This window comes from Mangifera indica, chromosome 14 (assembly GCF_011075055.1).
Source record: "Mangifera indica cultivar Alphonso chromosome 14, CATAS_Mindica_2.1, whole genome shotgun sequence".
NCBI lineage: Eukaryota > Viridiplantae > Streptophyta > Magnoliopsida > Sapindales > Anacardiaceae > Mangifera > Mangifera indica.
The window spans coordinates 4,365,336-4,382,064 of NC_058150.1; the positions used below are offsets into that span (position 1 = coordinate 4,365,336).

Consider the following 16,729-nt stretch of genomic DNA (forward strand, 5'->3'; position numbering starts at 1 on the left):
CCTTTGCCTGCATTAATGATGGAATTGAAATTCAATTAGTTTACATGGAAAAACATCATGTGATTTGACAATTGTCAGGCTCAACGAAGACCAGACAACGACAAGTTCTAAGTCAATACGATTTCTGACTTTCCAGAAAGGAAAGGCAACTAGTTTAGACCCCGAGTGAAATTTTTTTACTGTGGTTAAAAGTTCTGGTGGGGTGCAGGGGTGTTCGATTGTGTTTTTCTCCGTGGAAGTGGTCAACCGGGCGGATGTTTAGTTGATCCAATGTTTTCTGTGCTACCGTCTTTTAAAATCAATTTCATTATAGGGAAGGGTGACTGGTAGAGATGACACCGACACGTGTAAATACCTTAATTTCTGCATCGACAAGGAAACATTTTTCTATTTTCTTCTAATGATAGAAAATTCTTGTTTACCGTCCAAAGAAAAAATTTCTCTCCCCTTTTTTTTCTCCATTTTCGTGAAAAAAGTTTTTCGTACTTTTTTTCTTCTCATTATCACTAAAAAAACAATAGAATGATTGTAAGATGTTAGAATATATTTGTCATAATTTAAAATTTTTTTAAAAAATTTAATATATAAACATTTTATGAATGTGAAAAGGAGAGGATAGGTTAAAAGGATGAGACAAAAAAAGAATAGATAGAGGATAGATTCATTATTATCCCACCCTATCCTTAACAGTACATATTTTCGTTATTTTTGTATTTATCGGACAATTTATTTCCTATTTAGGAAATGGTAGGTTGAAGACTTGGTTTTGTTGATCAAATTACAAGACTAGTCTAACTCTAAGCTAGCTCAACACCCATTTGAATGCTTATCCTACAAAATTTCCCTATTTTCAAAACATTATTCTAACAATATTAGGTAATAAATAATTCTATTTGTTCTATACTTTACCAATCTAATATTGCTTAGTTCAAATTCAGGGCCAAATGAGTAAATAAATGTCCCCAATAAACTCAAATTCAAGCACAAACTTGATTGATTCAGACCAATCAAACTTTAATATTTGAGCCAACCATAGCTCTGGATTCAGCTCATGTGAAGACTGGACACAGTTATTATAATCTGAAAGTCAAATGTAATGACGTAGCTGTCCAGTCAACTCTAAGTCTGGACCATAATCAAGCTAGTTTTATTTTGAGAAAAACAATCCAAGCTAGGCTGTACAGGGAGTGTTCTGTACTTTCACATACCTCTAATTCTGTGTAAGTTATCAAAATTACCCCACCCCCCACTAAGGCCAACTTAATCTTGGGCTTTTTTACCGCTAGAAAAGAAAACTGTGCTCTATTGGGAATGCCTCTATTGAGTTAAAAACTGTTACAACTTCCAAAATTTCCAGGTTAGTGAAATAAGAAGAAATAGGCACTTAATCTTTATAAAAAAAAAAAAAACTCTAAACCTTTCAGTTTTAACATTTTTCACTTCACTATCTTTGTTTTTGATTTGTTCTTGGTGTAAGACTACATTAGTTTCGGATGATTTTGCACTGAGGAACCACACTTCCATGGCAATGTAGGAGTGAGAAATAAGGTGAAGTAGGTTAGTTTGTTCATTTCCTGTCTTTGTTTTGAGGCTTATTTCCTGGTTGTTTTTCTATCTCTCTCATTTGTTTTTATGGCAGAAATGTTTAAGAATCAATTGCAGGAACTTGCACAAAGAAGCTGTTTCAATCTTCCTTCCTATGCCTGCATCAGAGAAGGCCCTGATCATGCTCCAAGATTCAAAGCTTCAGTAAATTTCAATGGTGAGATCTTTGAAAGTCCAAGCTACTGTACCACAGTAAGACAGGCTGAGCATGCAGCTGCTGAAGTTGCTCTCAATGTCCTCTCTACAGGAGGTCCTTCCAGGTCTTTAACTGCCAGAGTTCTTGTAAGTTCATTTGTTCTTTATGGGTTTGAGAGATATAACATTTTCTCTTTTGTTATTTCTACCATCTTATCATTGATTTTGATGAAGGATGAGACTGGAATTTATAAAAATCTCCTTCAAGAAACTGCTCACAGAGCTGGGCTGAACCTCCCTGTATATACCACTGTGAGATCAGGCCCTGGCCATGTTCCCATTTTCACTTGCTCTGTGGAGCTTGCCGGTATGAGTTTTACAGGTGAACCTGCCAAGACAAAGAAGCAGGCTGAGAAGAATGCTGCAATTGCAGCTTGGTCTGCCTTGAAAAGAAGTATATTCTTGTTTCCTTTTCCTTCTTTTGTATTTTTCTTCTTATTAGACATTAGTATTTTAGCATAATCAAATATCATGACCCATATTGTGCAGTGCCAAACTTGGATTCACTGACGAAGAAAGATACAGAGAATCATGAAGAACAAGATCAAGCTATTGTAGCAAGGGTTTTGTCAAGTTTTAGACCCAAAGATGAAAACAGAAATTCTAGGAGGAGGGATCAAAACCAAGTGCGAAAGAGAATGTTCAAGGGTCCTAGAGACAGTGGTTTCTCTTCATCTCGTAGTTCTTTACAGTATCAACGGTGGAGGTTCCTGGATCTCTTAATGGATTCTTCTGGTCTAGATGGTTCAACTTCAACACAAAAGCAAAACAGCTTTGTATCTCTTCTTCCTCCACCTCCACCTAGATCAACTTCAAAGATCTTACCAACAGCTTCACACACATTACCCCACCAATCAAATAGGCCTATTCCACTACAAGTTAAGGGCAACTCAGTAATGGAAGAACATCAAAGGGATGAGGAAGAATGGCTTGGTGGAAAACAAGATACCAACAAGAAACCCATTGAAATGGAGGGTTCAAATTCAAATTCAAGTTATGTGTATGGATTAAGTTCTTTATACAAGCCATTTCCTCAACCTAGCACTAGCAAGCTTACTAGTTCTATGCCTGATAATAAAACCCACATTACTTGTAATAGGCTTTTTGGGTCACTAAATCCATCTCCAATCACTGCATCAACTCCTATTAAGACACCTTTAGCTTCTCACACGACAAGAAGTATGTACATTGGAAGGTTCAACCCGCATAGGATTGCACCAGCGGTTCAAATTAGATCAGTAATCCCAGTTTGTGCAGCACCACCACCAATGAGAACTCCATCAATGAACGAAGCTTCAACATCATTTACTACTTCACTGCCCACACAAACAAAAGGAACAGAGGTCTCATCAGCCGGCAGCAGTTCAATATTCAACAATCCAACTCAACAACTGGGTTCCGAGTTCAACAAGCTACAGTTATGAAGAAAAAGACAATGAGAATCTAATGTCAACTCTGATAGTAGGCATTTCTTGCCAGTTTAATCACTAGATGGATTATCCACTAAATATGTTTTTGGCCTTTTAAAAAGAAAGAAAAAACCATGTTTTTGTTTCATGGGAACTGCGGTAACAAAGTTTTTTGTACAATATTTTTATCCTTTTATATTTACTTACTGCATACACAGTAAGAGAGAAAGAGAGAGTATTAAATGGATCTGGGGAGGTGGGTTGCAGAAGATAGGTCTAAGCAATGAATTGAAGGCACTCTGACGAAAGATGAGGAAAAGACAATTGCAGCGATAAACGCAAGCCATTAAGTTACTTTCTCAGCAAATATTTAATGGTCTTGTCTTCTCCATTAATGCCTCCTTGCATTTCTTCCTCAGCTTCTTCACTCTCATTTATTGTTCCTTCAATTTTTTATTCTTCTCTTTTATCTTTCATCTTTGATCTCCTTATTCATCCGTTCAGCATTCACTGCCTCTGTCAACTTGTGAAGTAAGTAATGGCTTCTCACTTGCATTTGCATGCACATTCTCTCTCATCGCGATCCTCATGTCCTTCAAGGAAATTTATCGTCCAACGAATGCTCAATTCGTTTTCTACCGTACAATCAGGTTCAACTATTTGAAAATTATGAATAGGTTTAGTTTGACCGGTAAAACTAATATTAAACTCAAATTGAACCTAACTTCGTTTTAAAAATATTTGAGTTTGATTTATTTAAAAATAATTAAGTTTAAATTTTAAACTCAATTTAATATTAAAATAATATCGTTTTAATATATATTAATTAAAATAATATTATTTTAATTAAACCATATCAAATTTTTTAAATTTATAATTTTTACTAATTGAACATTTTTAAAGTTTGATTTTGATTTTAAAATATTAAAACTTAAATTTGAGCTTAAACTCATTTGAATATAATTTTATTTAATTTAATCGAACTAAACTTAAATTTAAATATAAATAAATTTATTTAAATCCTACCGTTAATAAAACAATGATTTAAATGGATGATTTTAAAATATTATTTATAGTTTGAGATGTGGTGTCAGAAGCTTTCAAACCAAGCCATAAAATGTACTTTTTCAAACTACATAAAAGTCAAATGATTTTCCCCATTGTTTTAAGTTTAAAAGAATTATTTTATTATATGTTAAATATTTTAGAAAATTATTAAAAATAAAAAAAATTAAGTTAAATAATATTTTATTTCAAAATTTTATTAAATAATTATATGTAGCCTTTATTTATAATAAATTTAATTTAAAATTATAAAAAAATTAAATGAATGCATGATATATCTTTTAGGTGAACAATAATCTTTGAAATTGTTAGGAGTGTAAATGAATTTTTTTCATAGGGTTTTTAAAAATTCGAAAAAAGTTAATGGGTATTTTAAAATTTTAATATATTTTAAAATAATTATTACATATCTAAAAATTAAATATAATACAAGATAAATATATTTTTTGGTCCATGTTATTTTAAGGACTAATATGCAAGGCCTGGAAGTAAGATAAATTAATGTAATCCCCATTGTATAAGGGATTATTTGAAATAGAAATTATAAAATTTACCATGTTTATTATTTATGTATTTCATGTTTTGATAAGTATGATTTCATTATTATTTATTAAATAAAAAATATTCAGAATTGAATAATTTTTAGTATATTTAAATTTTAATATAAATCAAATTTAATCATATTTTATTAGTTTAATTCGGTTTTGTTTAAAGCTTATAAATAGATTGGTTTGATTTAGAATTTTTTAATCATTTTCTTCTGTTTGAAAAAATCTTAAGCCATGCTAAATTAAATCTTGCACAATTCTATCACAAACTCTTATAAATTATTTAAATGCAAAGTATCTATTAATGGATCAACCACGACCCAATTGAAAAGGGTTGACTTTTGACAAAACTCTAATTGAGAATCAATAAAACTATATACACATACTTTAATAAGTATACAGATGATTTGTTATCAAATAATTGTATAATTTTAAATTAAAGATAAAATAACATGACGACATATGTATTTATTTTGTATACTCAAAATTTGTATACATGGTATTGCTCAACTGAGAATAGGACTTGCAATTGTCAAATCTCTGTAGAGGATTTTATGTTGTTTTGGTAAGCTTCTTGTAGGGTAATCAAATTATGACCTAATCTTGTTATCTTCTATCAAGCTTTGCTGAATTCAGAGCCGACTAATGTTGTTCCTTGATCGATAATTGAAAGCGCTTCTTCCTTCCAGGAAGCAGTCTCACCATTAACCATCAACTTCTTCTTTCATACATCTTAGGAAACGAAAAGAGCAGGCTGCTTCTTTTGGGTTCCTACTGAAATTTGGGCCTAACCGATGAGTCTGTGACAACCAACTGCAGGTTTTTATAGGAGCCTTACAGGGAAATACAAATCCTTTTGAGCCCAACATCCAATGGAGTCAAACCAACCAGTGAACCTGAAAGCATCCTATCAATGTCTTCTAGCTTGAGGTAAAGGGTAAAAATTCAAATGAAGATAGTTGAATGGTCCATTCCCATGGCCCCTGACCAGTCTAATCCAGAGTTGTCCTTTCTGCTGGGCAAGAATGTTAATGACATCCCTCTCTCAGGGCCTATCTCAAGTCCTGAAGACATCTCCCTTGAGAAAAAAGGAGCAGTCGTTTTCCAAGCAACTCAGCTACAATTTGTTATTGCTTTCTGCTTATAATTGTTTTCCTTATTTAACACCGCTGTCGGAGTCCTTTATTTTGTTAGAAGCTGTCAGGCTTTGTATCCATTTATCCCAAATTTAATCAGAGATTACCCTAAAAACAAGAAATTCTAGTGCAATTCATGGATCAAATTAATTCTGGGTCGTATTCTACAGTAGCTAAAAGCAAATAATATATTTTCAATATATATTTCATAGAGTAAACCAGAGTGAAAGGAACATGTCACCTCAAGATGAAAGAAACATTTGGCTGTATCCTATTGTTTCTCTTTAAGAGTCGAACCAGATGCTCTTTGCTTAAATGACTTAACCAACCGCATACCCCCTCACACATTCCCTTCCCCCCACACTTTGCCTCGATTCTCTACTTTTCAATTATTCACAGGCCAAAAGACTTGTTCCCATCCTAGGCCTTGTGTAACTTTAAATTATTAACTTACTAAATCAATTAAAATTTAAATATTCACTCGTTAGTAAATATTTTAGATTTTATTCCTTTTATGATGGTTTTTTAATATAAAAATCATAAAAAAAATTTAATCAAAACAATCAGATTAGTCAAACGAATCTATACGAATTGATAAGAAAGAGAAATACTTAAATTAATTCATGATTGATACTCCAGGCCTACACACCATGCCTGTACGATGGGGATCCACATCCTCCTTCAATAATCAATTCATGTGCTTGTCAAGTCCAGTCCAGTCCAGCCCACCCACCGTTTTGTACAGTTCAGTCCATCGTGGTTGCACATCACTTTTCTTCAACTAGACCATTACCAACACCCTCCTTTTATTTAACATTACCTCTAATCTAATCAAAATCACCTACACGCTTCACATCTCTTTCTCCTCCACGTGTCTTATGGTAATACATATTCCATCAACATTCCACTTACGCCGTTTTCTTTCTAACGGAATTATTGAAAAAGTGTTTTACGGTCTTAACGGCGCCATCAAACTCACGCTTTGACAATTTAGCTGAAAAGTTGCTCATTTGTTTTTTTTTTTTTTTAAACCAAATTCGTTCCTATTGATTGAACTAATAAATTCAAAATATAATGATTAAATTTATATTTATTATAAATTAAAATTTCATAAATATAATAAAAGTTTAAATCCAAATTTTTCTCTAAAAAAATTTATGCTTCATCAATTTTACTAATTTTTAGTATGATAATTAGAATATTATTTATGCTATAGTTGTGGAGAAAGGTAAATTGCAGGTGAAGGAAGGGAGATTAAAGTGAGGAGACACGTGGAGATCCAATATTATAAGCGTAGATTCTGTTCCTTCTGCTTCCTTGCTCTCGGAAAATCCCCTGGTATATAGGCTTCCTTCACGACAATTCTCGAAATACCCGATAACTCCTTCTCTTTTTTTTCTCAACTTCAATCAAAACGTAGAATATCCGATGGCTCTTGCAGCCGTCCCTGTTTCCGACGTCCCTTCTCTCGACCAAGTCCCAGAAAATGCTTCTCTTTCTCTCTTCTCTGCCCCTTTCTCTGCAGGTAATTAACAACGCCGGCCAATATCCGCCCACGGATTGTCTGTCTTACTTTAAAGTTGTTAATGTTTCTTCTTCTTTTGAGTTTATGCAGGCGTGATGATGAATGATGGTAATGATACGGCGTCGTTTAAGATACCCAAGTTCTTAGTTGTAGGGCACAGAGGACATGGAATGAACGTGTTGCAATCCTCTGATAAAAGAATGAAAGCCATTAAAGAGAACTCCATTGTTTCTTTCAACTCTGCCGCTAAATACCCAATTGATTACATCGAATTTGACGTTCAGGTGAGGCTTCATATAACTTCACATGCCCTTTATTTTCTGCGGTTTTTCAACGACTCTGTGAGTCGTCTCCGGCGGGGCGATTATCGATCTGAAATTCAGTTTTTTATGATCTTAACTTGAAAAGCAAGTTTATTTTGTTGGCGGCGTGGCACGTTTCGCCGCGTTGGCAAATCTGCACTAATCGGTTGCCTACGTGGATATAACGTGTAATTCTAGCTACTCACTTTATATTTCCAAGTTTCTTAAAAAGAGCAAAATCCTGACTTTTTTTTTTTCGTAATTTTTGAAATGAAAAATAAAAGTTACAGGAAAGTTAAAAGAAACAAGTATCATTTTTGTAGGTGACAACAGATGACTGCCCGGTCATTTTCCATGACGACTTCATCCTCTCTGAAGATAATGTAAGTTTCTAATCTCTCAAAATCTTGCCATTCTTTCTCCTTAAAAATGTCAGCTTTCAAAACTGAACATTGATTTGGTTTCCCAATTTTCAGGGTGGTATTTTTGAGAAGAGAGTTACAGAACTTTGTTTATCGGAATTCCTGTCCTATGGACCCCAAAAGGAACCTGGGAAAATGGGAAAAACTTTGCTGAGAAAAACAAAAGATGGGAAAATTGTAAACTGGAATGTCGAAACTGATGACTCTCTTTGTACCCTCCAAGAAGCTTTTCAACAAGTGGAGCCTTCTTTGGGCTTCAATATTGAATTGAAATTTGATGACCATGTTGTCTATCAACAGGATTATCTGGTCCGAGTTCTCCAGGAGATCTTAAAGGTATCATTATAAACACTTTTTTTTTTTTTATAATCGGAGAAATTCTATTTGAATCGAACTATCTTTTTTGGACAAACCAATCACACTAATTAGTTAAATTCAGAGTCTAGTGAATAAGCTATAATCACTATACTAATTAAAGTTAAGAGTCTGATCTTAGTATGATATTAATGAATCTTGAATCTTAACTCCCTTTTTTTTAAATTTCACATATTTTATTATTCAAACTATTCATTGAGACCCCTTATTTACGTTCCACCACATAACTTAGATTAATGTAATTAGTGCATTTTAAGAATGAATTAATAATTTTTCTATTTTTGGTAATAATTGAAACAGGTGGTGTTTGAGCATGCTAAAGACAGACCGATTCTTTTTTCGACTTTCCAACCGGATGCAGCCCTCCTTGTTAGGAAATTGCAGAGTGCCTACCCAGTAAGAAATCCTTCGATATATTAATCTCTTTCTTAATTGTTTTTAGCTTCTTAGTTTAAAAAACTGTTATAATCATGCGATGCCTCTAATTAATATTGGCTGCTGTTTTGGAATGAAACCAGGTCTTCTTTTTGACAGATGGAGGGACAGAAATTTTCCATGATGTGAGGAGAAACTCGTTAGAGGAGGCTATAAAGGTGTGCTTGGAGGGAAGTTTACAAGGGATTGTTTCTGAAGTTAAAGGAGTCTTTAGAAATCCTGGAGCAGTCACCAAGATCAAAGAAGCCAAGCTCTCCCTTCTCACATATGGCAAATTAAAGTAAGCCTTTTATTTTTTTTCTCTTTCTATAATCTCTTTAACTTTTGTTTAATCCCATTTGCTATAATTTTATATGATGCAGTAATGTCTCGGAGGCAGTTTACATGCAAAATTTGATGGGAATTGAAGGAGTGATAGTTGATTTCGTTCAAGAGATAACAGAAGCAGTGTCCGATATGATTATGCCACCAAAGGCAGATGAAGATAATGAGAAATTAAGTGAGGGCAATGGGAAAATGGAAGTAAAAGGGAAACCAGAGTTCTCAAAGAGGGAGCTTTTTATTTCTTTTGAAGCTCATTCCTGAATTCATACAGATTTAATATCAGCCTTTTACTCCAGAGTATACTCACAGTTCTGCAAATCTTGCCATTATGCGGCTGATATTGGGGTTAGGACTTGCGATGGTCACCTCCCATTTACATTTTTTTTGGCAAGTAACTTCTCTTTTTTATGTTCTGGGTGTTATTGGTTCAGCTAATTTTTTTTATTACTAATAATAAAATATTAACATCAAAATAAATTTTCTCAAAAATTATTAAAATATAAATAATATTTTATATGATTAAATTAATATGAGTAAATAATTATTGTATTTAAACGAGGACAACCTCATAAGTCACACAATGACTATTGTTGGATTTTAGAAAGGACGAAACCGGCATGTGTTGTTAAGTGATAGTAGGTGATGGTGTGTGTGGTGGAAGGGTGGCAGTCAAGGAAGTGTGGTGGCGGTGCTACAAGGAAGTGCTAGTGTATAGTGGCAAGTGATGGTGTGGGTGGCTGGCGAGAGGGTGACGGTGGTGTCATGATTATTTTAATTGAAATAAGGGCAATATTGTCTTTAAAATTTGAATGGGTGAGAATAAAGAAGTCACAATGGTTTGAGATTACTTATTATTTTAATTGAATAGAAAAGTATTTATTTTTGTTTTAAAAATTAATAAATAAAAATAAAATTACTTTATAATTATTTGATACACAAAAGGGAAATATGGTAAAAACCTCCCACCTTATGCACATAATGTATCCATCTAAGAATTCTACAGCTTATTTATTTATTTGGTCTTTTGTATGTTGTGAAGCATAAAAAAATTTGTATATCAAATTTGTTTCCGAAAGTGCAACACATGAATCCTTGTAGGCCTTACAGCAATTAATTATCACAATCTATTTTTGGGTACTCTTAATTCTTGTTACAAAATCAATTAGATAAATATAAATTTAATTTATTAAAATTATCCTTTTTTATAATCTAATTTTCTGATATATATTTTAACTTATTTTCTTTTTAAAAATCCCATGATTTAGAGTCCCATTACTATTAAGATGGACATCACTATCTATAAGGAAACCCATCCTTATATGGCGACCCACTGAGTGGCAGGTACAATAAAGCTAGATCTTTTAAGGCCTTGCAACCATATAAGTTTCAAGCGACATCAAATTACGTCCAGTCCAACCACAGATTATCATAGACAAAATTAAAAGGAGGAACTAGTGTTGGACCTGATCCGAGTTAACTCGAGCTTGATTCAAATTCGTTTGATTTAAATTTGAATTGAATTCAAATTAAAAGATTCGACTCATTTTGAAATCGAGATGAATTGAGCTACAAAAAATTCGATTCGGTTTAACTTATGAGCTAGATAGATAACTTAATTTGATTTGAATTTAGCTAGTAGTTTAATTCGAATTATATTAAGTAATTGTTAAACAATATCATTTTGTCAATTAGTCACAAATTTGAACTATGAATCTGAGCCACATGTTTGACCGATGGATTTAAATTATAAATTCGAGTTAAACTCAAACCAAACTATTTTCATTCAAATGGAACTCGAACCACCCTTAATGTTAGCTTGATAAATTCAAGTCAAACTATTTTTCATTCAAGTTGAACTCAAGCCAAGGGACGTTCAAGTTTAGTTCGGTTTGTATTCACCCCTAAGAAGAGCAATATTACGTGCACACATTTTTTTAAGAGCAAAACTATGCATACTTACTTTTGATACATAAATGTGTATACACTTACATGTGCTATCACATGATTAGATATTGTTTTATCTTTAATTCAAAATCACCTAATCACATGATGACACATATAAATGTGTACATATTTGTGTATTCAAAATATGTACATATAGTTTTATTTTTTTTAATTAATAAAACTATATGTACACACTTTTAATACATAATTTAGGTATTTAGATGATGTATTATCATATGATTAAATGATTTTAAATTAATGATAAAGTAATATCCAATTATATAACGACAAATCATCATATACCTAAATTTTATACCAAAAGTGTATACATATAATATTATTTTTTTAAATATTTAATCATGTATATAGATGATATGTCTTTATGTTAGCGACTATTATTTTATCTTTAATTCAAAATCATCCAATTATATAATGATACATCATCTATATCCTCAAATATATACTTAAAAACTTAAACATCATTTTATTGTAAAAGAAAGTGGAGAAGTCTTAGTTTTATGGTAAGATTTCCTTTTATCATGTTATAAGTAATAATCATTAAAACTTGTGTTAGATTGAAGCGTTGAATGTTGGGAGATTTTAGTGCATAATTGTTATGGCATAATCATAGTTCCTCTATCATAATATATGAAGGAATAAGATTTCAGCGAGGAAGGCTGTCTTCCATTAATATACTAAACAAAACCCGTCGAGAATCTTACCGGGGAAAAGCCAAAACTATAGTGGGAAAAAAAGTGCCAAGAAAACTGGGGGTTTCAATTGAAACAGGTTGGGGGAAAACAAACCACGTTTAAGAAGTCTGGTCCCAAACTCTTGCTGTTTACCTCATTAATTACTGTACGTAGGACACAAGAAAATTTGTTGTTTTTCAAATTCATAATATATTATTTATTCTACTAATTGGTTTTAGGCCCTCCGATATTGATAATGTCCTTCGTTTCTCTAAATATGTGTCTCTGAAACTGTGTTTTATACCATTAAAACTTCACCTTCCCCAGTACTAAAAACTTCGCTGTAGTGGCTCAAGGAGCCCTATAATCTGTCAAAAACATTAATTTTCTTTAAAATAATTTATGATGTTTCAACAACTACGTTTATGACACGACCATAAGGAGCTTAGAACCCATGAATTAGTCTGCATGTGATTCTTTGTCAATTGATTAATTTGTAGCCATGAAAATAGTTCTGAGTTTCAACGTTTTGAAAAGTTAATATTTTTGATCACCCTTAATTCAGTAATCCTCTCCTTTTCGGTTGAAGGCAGGAAGAAAATTATAGAATAGTTGTTGAGGTGTCATTGTGGTCACTGAAGAAGGACTATTCATTCATAAAAAACTTCAACAATTCAACTCAAAATTGTACGTTAAAATGGATTTCTTCTAGTAATATTTTTTAGGGTTCTTTGTGGGCCGCCTTTTTTTTCTTTTTAAAATTTTTAATTTACCCATTGGTTTTTCGTAATAGCCACTTCCAATCGTAGGTGAATAATTGAATCTAATACAAGAATCCAATGCCCTGCATTAAATCTATCTCCTTATATGAAAATGATTAGATACGTAGAGAATCTTGTTATATTATTCTACATTGTTCATATATTTTAATATTTTCTAATATGATTTGATTTTTGGTAGTGTATTATGAAATAAATGCATCCAAGAAAGATGGTTATGTATCAAGTTTTCAAGAATTGATTCATAATAAATTGATCCGAATAAGTGATATGGGAATTATACGTTTATATTATGTTCGATTTCATATTATAAGCTAATTCATTCAGATTCCTTTTTATAATTAAAAGATTATTCACTTAATAGTTTCTTAAATAGTTATATTTAATTATGTTTAATGTTTGGAGAAATATTGTATTAAAGGTTAAATCAATCAGAAAATAAAAATGACAAGTGATCATGGAAGAATTGCAGAATGAGAGGGAACTTCACTTTCATTTATTTTGATGGTATTGCTTGCATAAATTAAAGTTTTATAAACATAATAGAGGTTCGAAGTTAGACTTTCTCTCTGAAAGTTTTAATACTCTATCAATTTTGTTAACTCATAGGGTTTATTTGTGTTCGAACAGGTATCTATAGGAATGTGGGGTGTTCAAAAGTCTCGAACTTCAACAGTAATAAAATTATGGGGTGAGTCTTAAGTTCAAAATCATTGTCATGGTTGATCTGAGTGTGTATTTGGTTGTCGTTTTGCATGGGAACTTCGAACTTGGGTTCTTGAATATTTTATTTTTTATATAAAATTGGTGGCTGCTTTAATTATTTGTTCTAGTAAAATTAGTCTAATATTTTTGCCATTCAAGATGAAGAAGGTGGCCAGTGATTCGTTATTTCTGTAAAATTTATGACTGTTGAATGCAGTTTATTTCAATCTGTGAGATATAAAATTAGTCTTACTTTCCTCACATGTAAAAATATGGAATAAGGCAATTCCAATGATGAACGGTTCATATTTCCCATTTTTAACGACATTTTTCTGCCTTGAATTTTAAAACCATATAATTTTTTTCATTTTTTTTCCAAAAGGGTATTAAGGTTATTTTGAAAAAAGTAAAAAAAGAATTTCTTTCTTTATTTCTTCGTCCCTTTTCTTTCTTCCATTAGATTACCATTTTTTTTCTTTCTTTCTTCAACTAGATTATTATTTTTTTCATTTATTCCCCTCAGCGCTGCCTCTTGAATGTTTTGATCGATTGTGGCAAGTCTCTAATGTCTCCATTCTTCATCTCTTTCTGTCTATCTTTTACTCTTGCTCAATCGATCCAAACTCTCTCTCGAGTCAATGCAATATGTTAAAAAAAGGGGCATAGAAAAGTGATTTGTTTTTTGTAAAATACACCATCTCAAATAAGTTGTGTCTCCCAACCCAATTTAACATTTTCCGAACCCCAACATCTCTCATTCTTCTTGGGACCACACTTTGATCTCTATTATTCTTCCTTGCTCCTTCTTCAACTTGAATCTATTGACTGTGTTTGTAGATTGTGGGTTGATGAGGGTATTTCTACTGCCAATTTCAATTACAATCTTGAGTTTTAATGGTAAAGAATAACAATAAAATTATGTATACCTATTTTGGATATATAAATGAGTATATACTTAATATATGTTATCATATAATTCAGTGATTTTGAATTAAAGATAAAATCAACATCTAATTATATAATGACACATATAAATATATACTTATTTATGTATCCAAAATGAGCATGCATAATATTGTTATAGAAACAGTAACGCTACATGCATTGAAATTTTACTACAGAAATTAGTGTCGACATACATGGAAACTGATGGGGCAGTTCAAACTCTTCTTTCATATTATTATTGAAACTGTCCTACTGGTTTCCACATCTGTCCGTACTAATTTTGGTAACAAAATTTCGGTGCATATAGGTTTTTTTTTTTGTTTTTGAAAGAAAAAACATCTTTTTTATCTTAAAATTCAACAAGATTTACTAGTTTCTAACAAAATGTGGAAAACCATCCTAAATTCGAAACTATTGTTTTGAAGGTTTGTGGGCGAAAAAGTGTCATCAAGAATACTAGAATAAAAAGAAAAAAAAATCTGTGTAAACAATCGTGCTGCCCAATTCTAAAGTCAAGCAAAGAGTTTTTTGAGTCACAGAAGGAAGGAGTATTTTTACAAATCAGCGTTTGGAATTACATTGCTTTCACTCTATATATATGAACCACCTTTGCTTTCCCCCTTCGCCTAGCCCACCAAGAGCTCACACAAGTCTTCTTTGCCTTTTCTTACTATTAAATTACGCTTCTTTGATCTGTCCTTCATTATTCTCTTTGTCACACATACTTGTTTTTGCTTCTTCTTCTTCTGTCCCCTTAGCTCGACTTTGTTGTTGAGTCTTGAGACTGACCAGATAAATATATATCTTTCCCTGAGTTTTTAAAGGAATCGAAGATGGAGAAACAAAACTTTGTTGTGCATGGTGGGATCAAGTTGCCTATTGGGTACAGGTTTTATCCCACAGACGAGGAGCTTGTTGTTCATTACTTGAAGCGGAAGGTGTTTGGGATGCCGTTGCCTGCTTCAGTTATCAGGGAGCTTGATGTTTTCCAGGCTGATCCTTGGAGCTTGCCAGGTTACATATATGTCAAGCATTTTGTTTAGAATTTTATATGCGTTGTTATAACTTCGATCCTATATTTGAACACATTGTTTTCCACAAGGGTTTTGAAGATAAATTTGTGTTTTTTCATTTTTGTATGATATTTGGTGTATAGGTGATTTGAAGGAGAAGAGGTTTTTCTTTAGCAATAATAGAGCTGGAAATGCCAAGGAGAGCCAATGTAAAATAGCTGCTGGTTCTGGTTACTGGAAATCCACTGGCAAAGACAAGCAGATTATGGATTCTGAAAGTCATAAGCAAGCTATTGGGCTGAGGAAAACTTTAAGTTTTCGCCAGGGAAAGTCTGCCAATCAGCAATATCAGAATAAAACTCGATGGTTGATGCATGAATACCGCCTTTTATGCCCTTCAACAAACCCCAACTCAACTCACCTGGTATGAAATCTTCAATATTGAGTCTTCTTATATTAGTTCTTTTCAAGTTCAACATGTAATTGGTTTTGTGCTTTGAATTCATTTCGCAGTTAAGTGATTGGAAAGTGTACCGTATATTTCAAAGGAAGAGAAAACCTAAGAAGCATGGAAGCAACAAAAATCAGAATACTGAGATAATTAAACCAAGCTGTCTTGATTTTACTATTGAACATCAATCTGATTTATTAGGTCCTCCTCAACCATGCTCATCAAGTTCAAGTGAAATCACAGCTGACATATGTTCAGCAGTGTTAGATCAAGAAGAATCCAGTTGTTACACAAGTTTCTCTTCTTATTATTGCCTCAGTAAGAGCTCAAATTAACCAGATTTAATTTGATAGACTCATTGTATGGGAATTTCCTGTATTTTGCTCAACAAATGAGATGAATGGGCAAAAAGAATATAGAGAGAAGGCAAGGCATGAGAATAATTGACTGTTTTAAGAAATTGTGGTTTGCAAGCAAATCCAATTAGCTATGATATTGTTTCATTTTCTTTACATGCTTTTAAATTTAGTAACTAAAAACAATTATAGTGATGGGAAAAGAGGTGGCACTTATTCATATTAAAGCAGTGGCCTTGATTATTGCTCAATATCTAAGTTTATACTATAAAAAAGGCAAATAAATTTATGAGAAAAAGGTGATCCAAAGTAGATATGATATAAACAAAAGAAATGCGTAGAAAGGAAAGGCATCCAAAGAAAGAAGCAAAAGAGGTTCTGTATTATCAAATCATGACTGTGTAAAAAAGAAAAAAGAAAGAAAGATACTCTTAAGGCTTTAGCTGCAAATGAACATGACTATGATGGAGAAGGGCATGTCTGCACATGGGATTTTGATTCTT

The 16,729-nt window shown here is 32.4% G+C and overlaps 3 protein-coding genes across 5 annotated transcripts; all 3 read left to right on the top strand.

The window, feature by feature from the left end:
- The first annotated feature begins 1,330 nt into the window (after positions 1-1,330).
- Positions 1,331-3,357, top strand: LOC123195994 (double-stranded RNA-binding protein 5-like). Of its 3 annotated transcripts, none has more exons than XM_044609874.1 (4): positions 1,331-1,557; positions 1,640-1,887; positions 1,975-2,194; positions 2,290-3,357. In XM_044609874.1, the coding sequence occupies exons 2-4, from the start codon at positions 1,642-1,644 to the stop codon at positions 3,222-3,224; spliced, it is 1,401 nt and encodes a 466-aa protein (XP_044465809.1). In that variant the 5' UTR covers positions 1,331-1,557; positions 1,640-1,641; the 3' UTR covers positions 3,225-3,357. The 3 variants fall into 3 exon arrangements, with proteins under 3 accessions (XP_044465809.1, XP_044465810.1, XP_044465808.1); XM_044609875.1 differs by having other exon boundaries at positions 1,331-1,548; XM_044609873.1 differs by lacking the exon at positions 1,331-1,557 and having other exon boundaries at positions 1,633-1,887.
- Positions 3,358-7,268: 3,911 nt separating this feature from the next.
- On the top strand, positions 7,269-9,749 carry LOC123196872 (glycerophosphodiester phosphodiesterase GDPD1, chloroplastic-like). Its single transcript, XM_044611017.1, has 7 exons — positions 7,269-7,483; positions 7,574-7,767; positions 8,109-8,168; positions 8,262-8,543; positions 8,883-8,978; positions 9,101-9,297; positions 9,380-9,749. Exons 1-7 carry the CDS (start codon positions 7,387-7,389, stop codon positions 9,600-9,602), a joined length of 1,149 nt encoding a protein of 382 aa, XP_044466952.1. The 5' UTR covers positions 7,269-7,386; the 3' UTR covers positions 9,603-9,749.
- Positions 9,750-14,898: 5,149 nt separating this feature from the next.
- On the top strand, positions 14,899-16,360 carry LOC123196890 (NAC domain-containing protein 83-like). Its single transcript, XM_044611039.1, has 3 exons — positions 14,899-15,420; positions 15,563-15,843; positions 15,933-16,360. The coding sequence occupies exons 1-3, from the start codon at positions 15,240-15,242 to the stop codon at positions 16,203-16,205; spliced, it is 735 nt and encodes a 244-aa protein (XP_044466974.1). The 5' UTR covers positions 14,899-15,239; the 3' UTR covers positions 16,206-16,360.
- Positions 16,361-16,729: the final 369 nt, after the last annotated feature.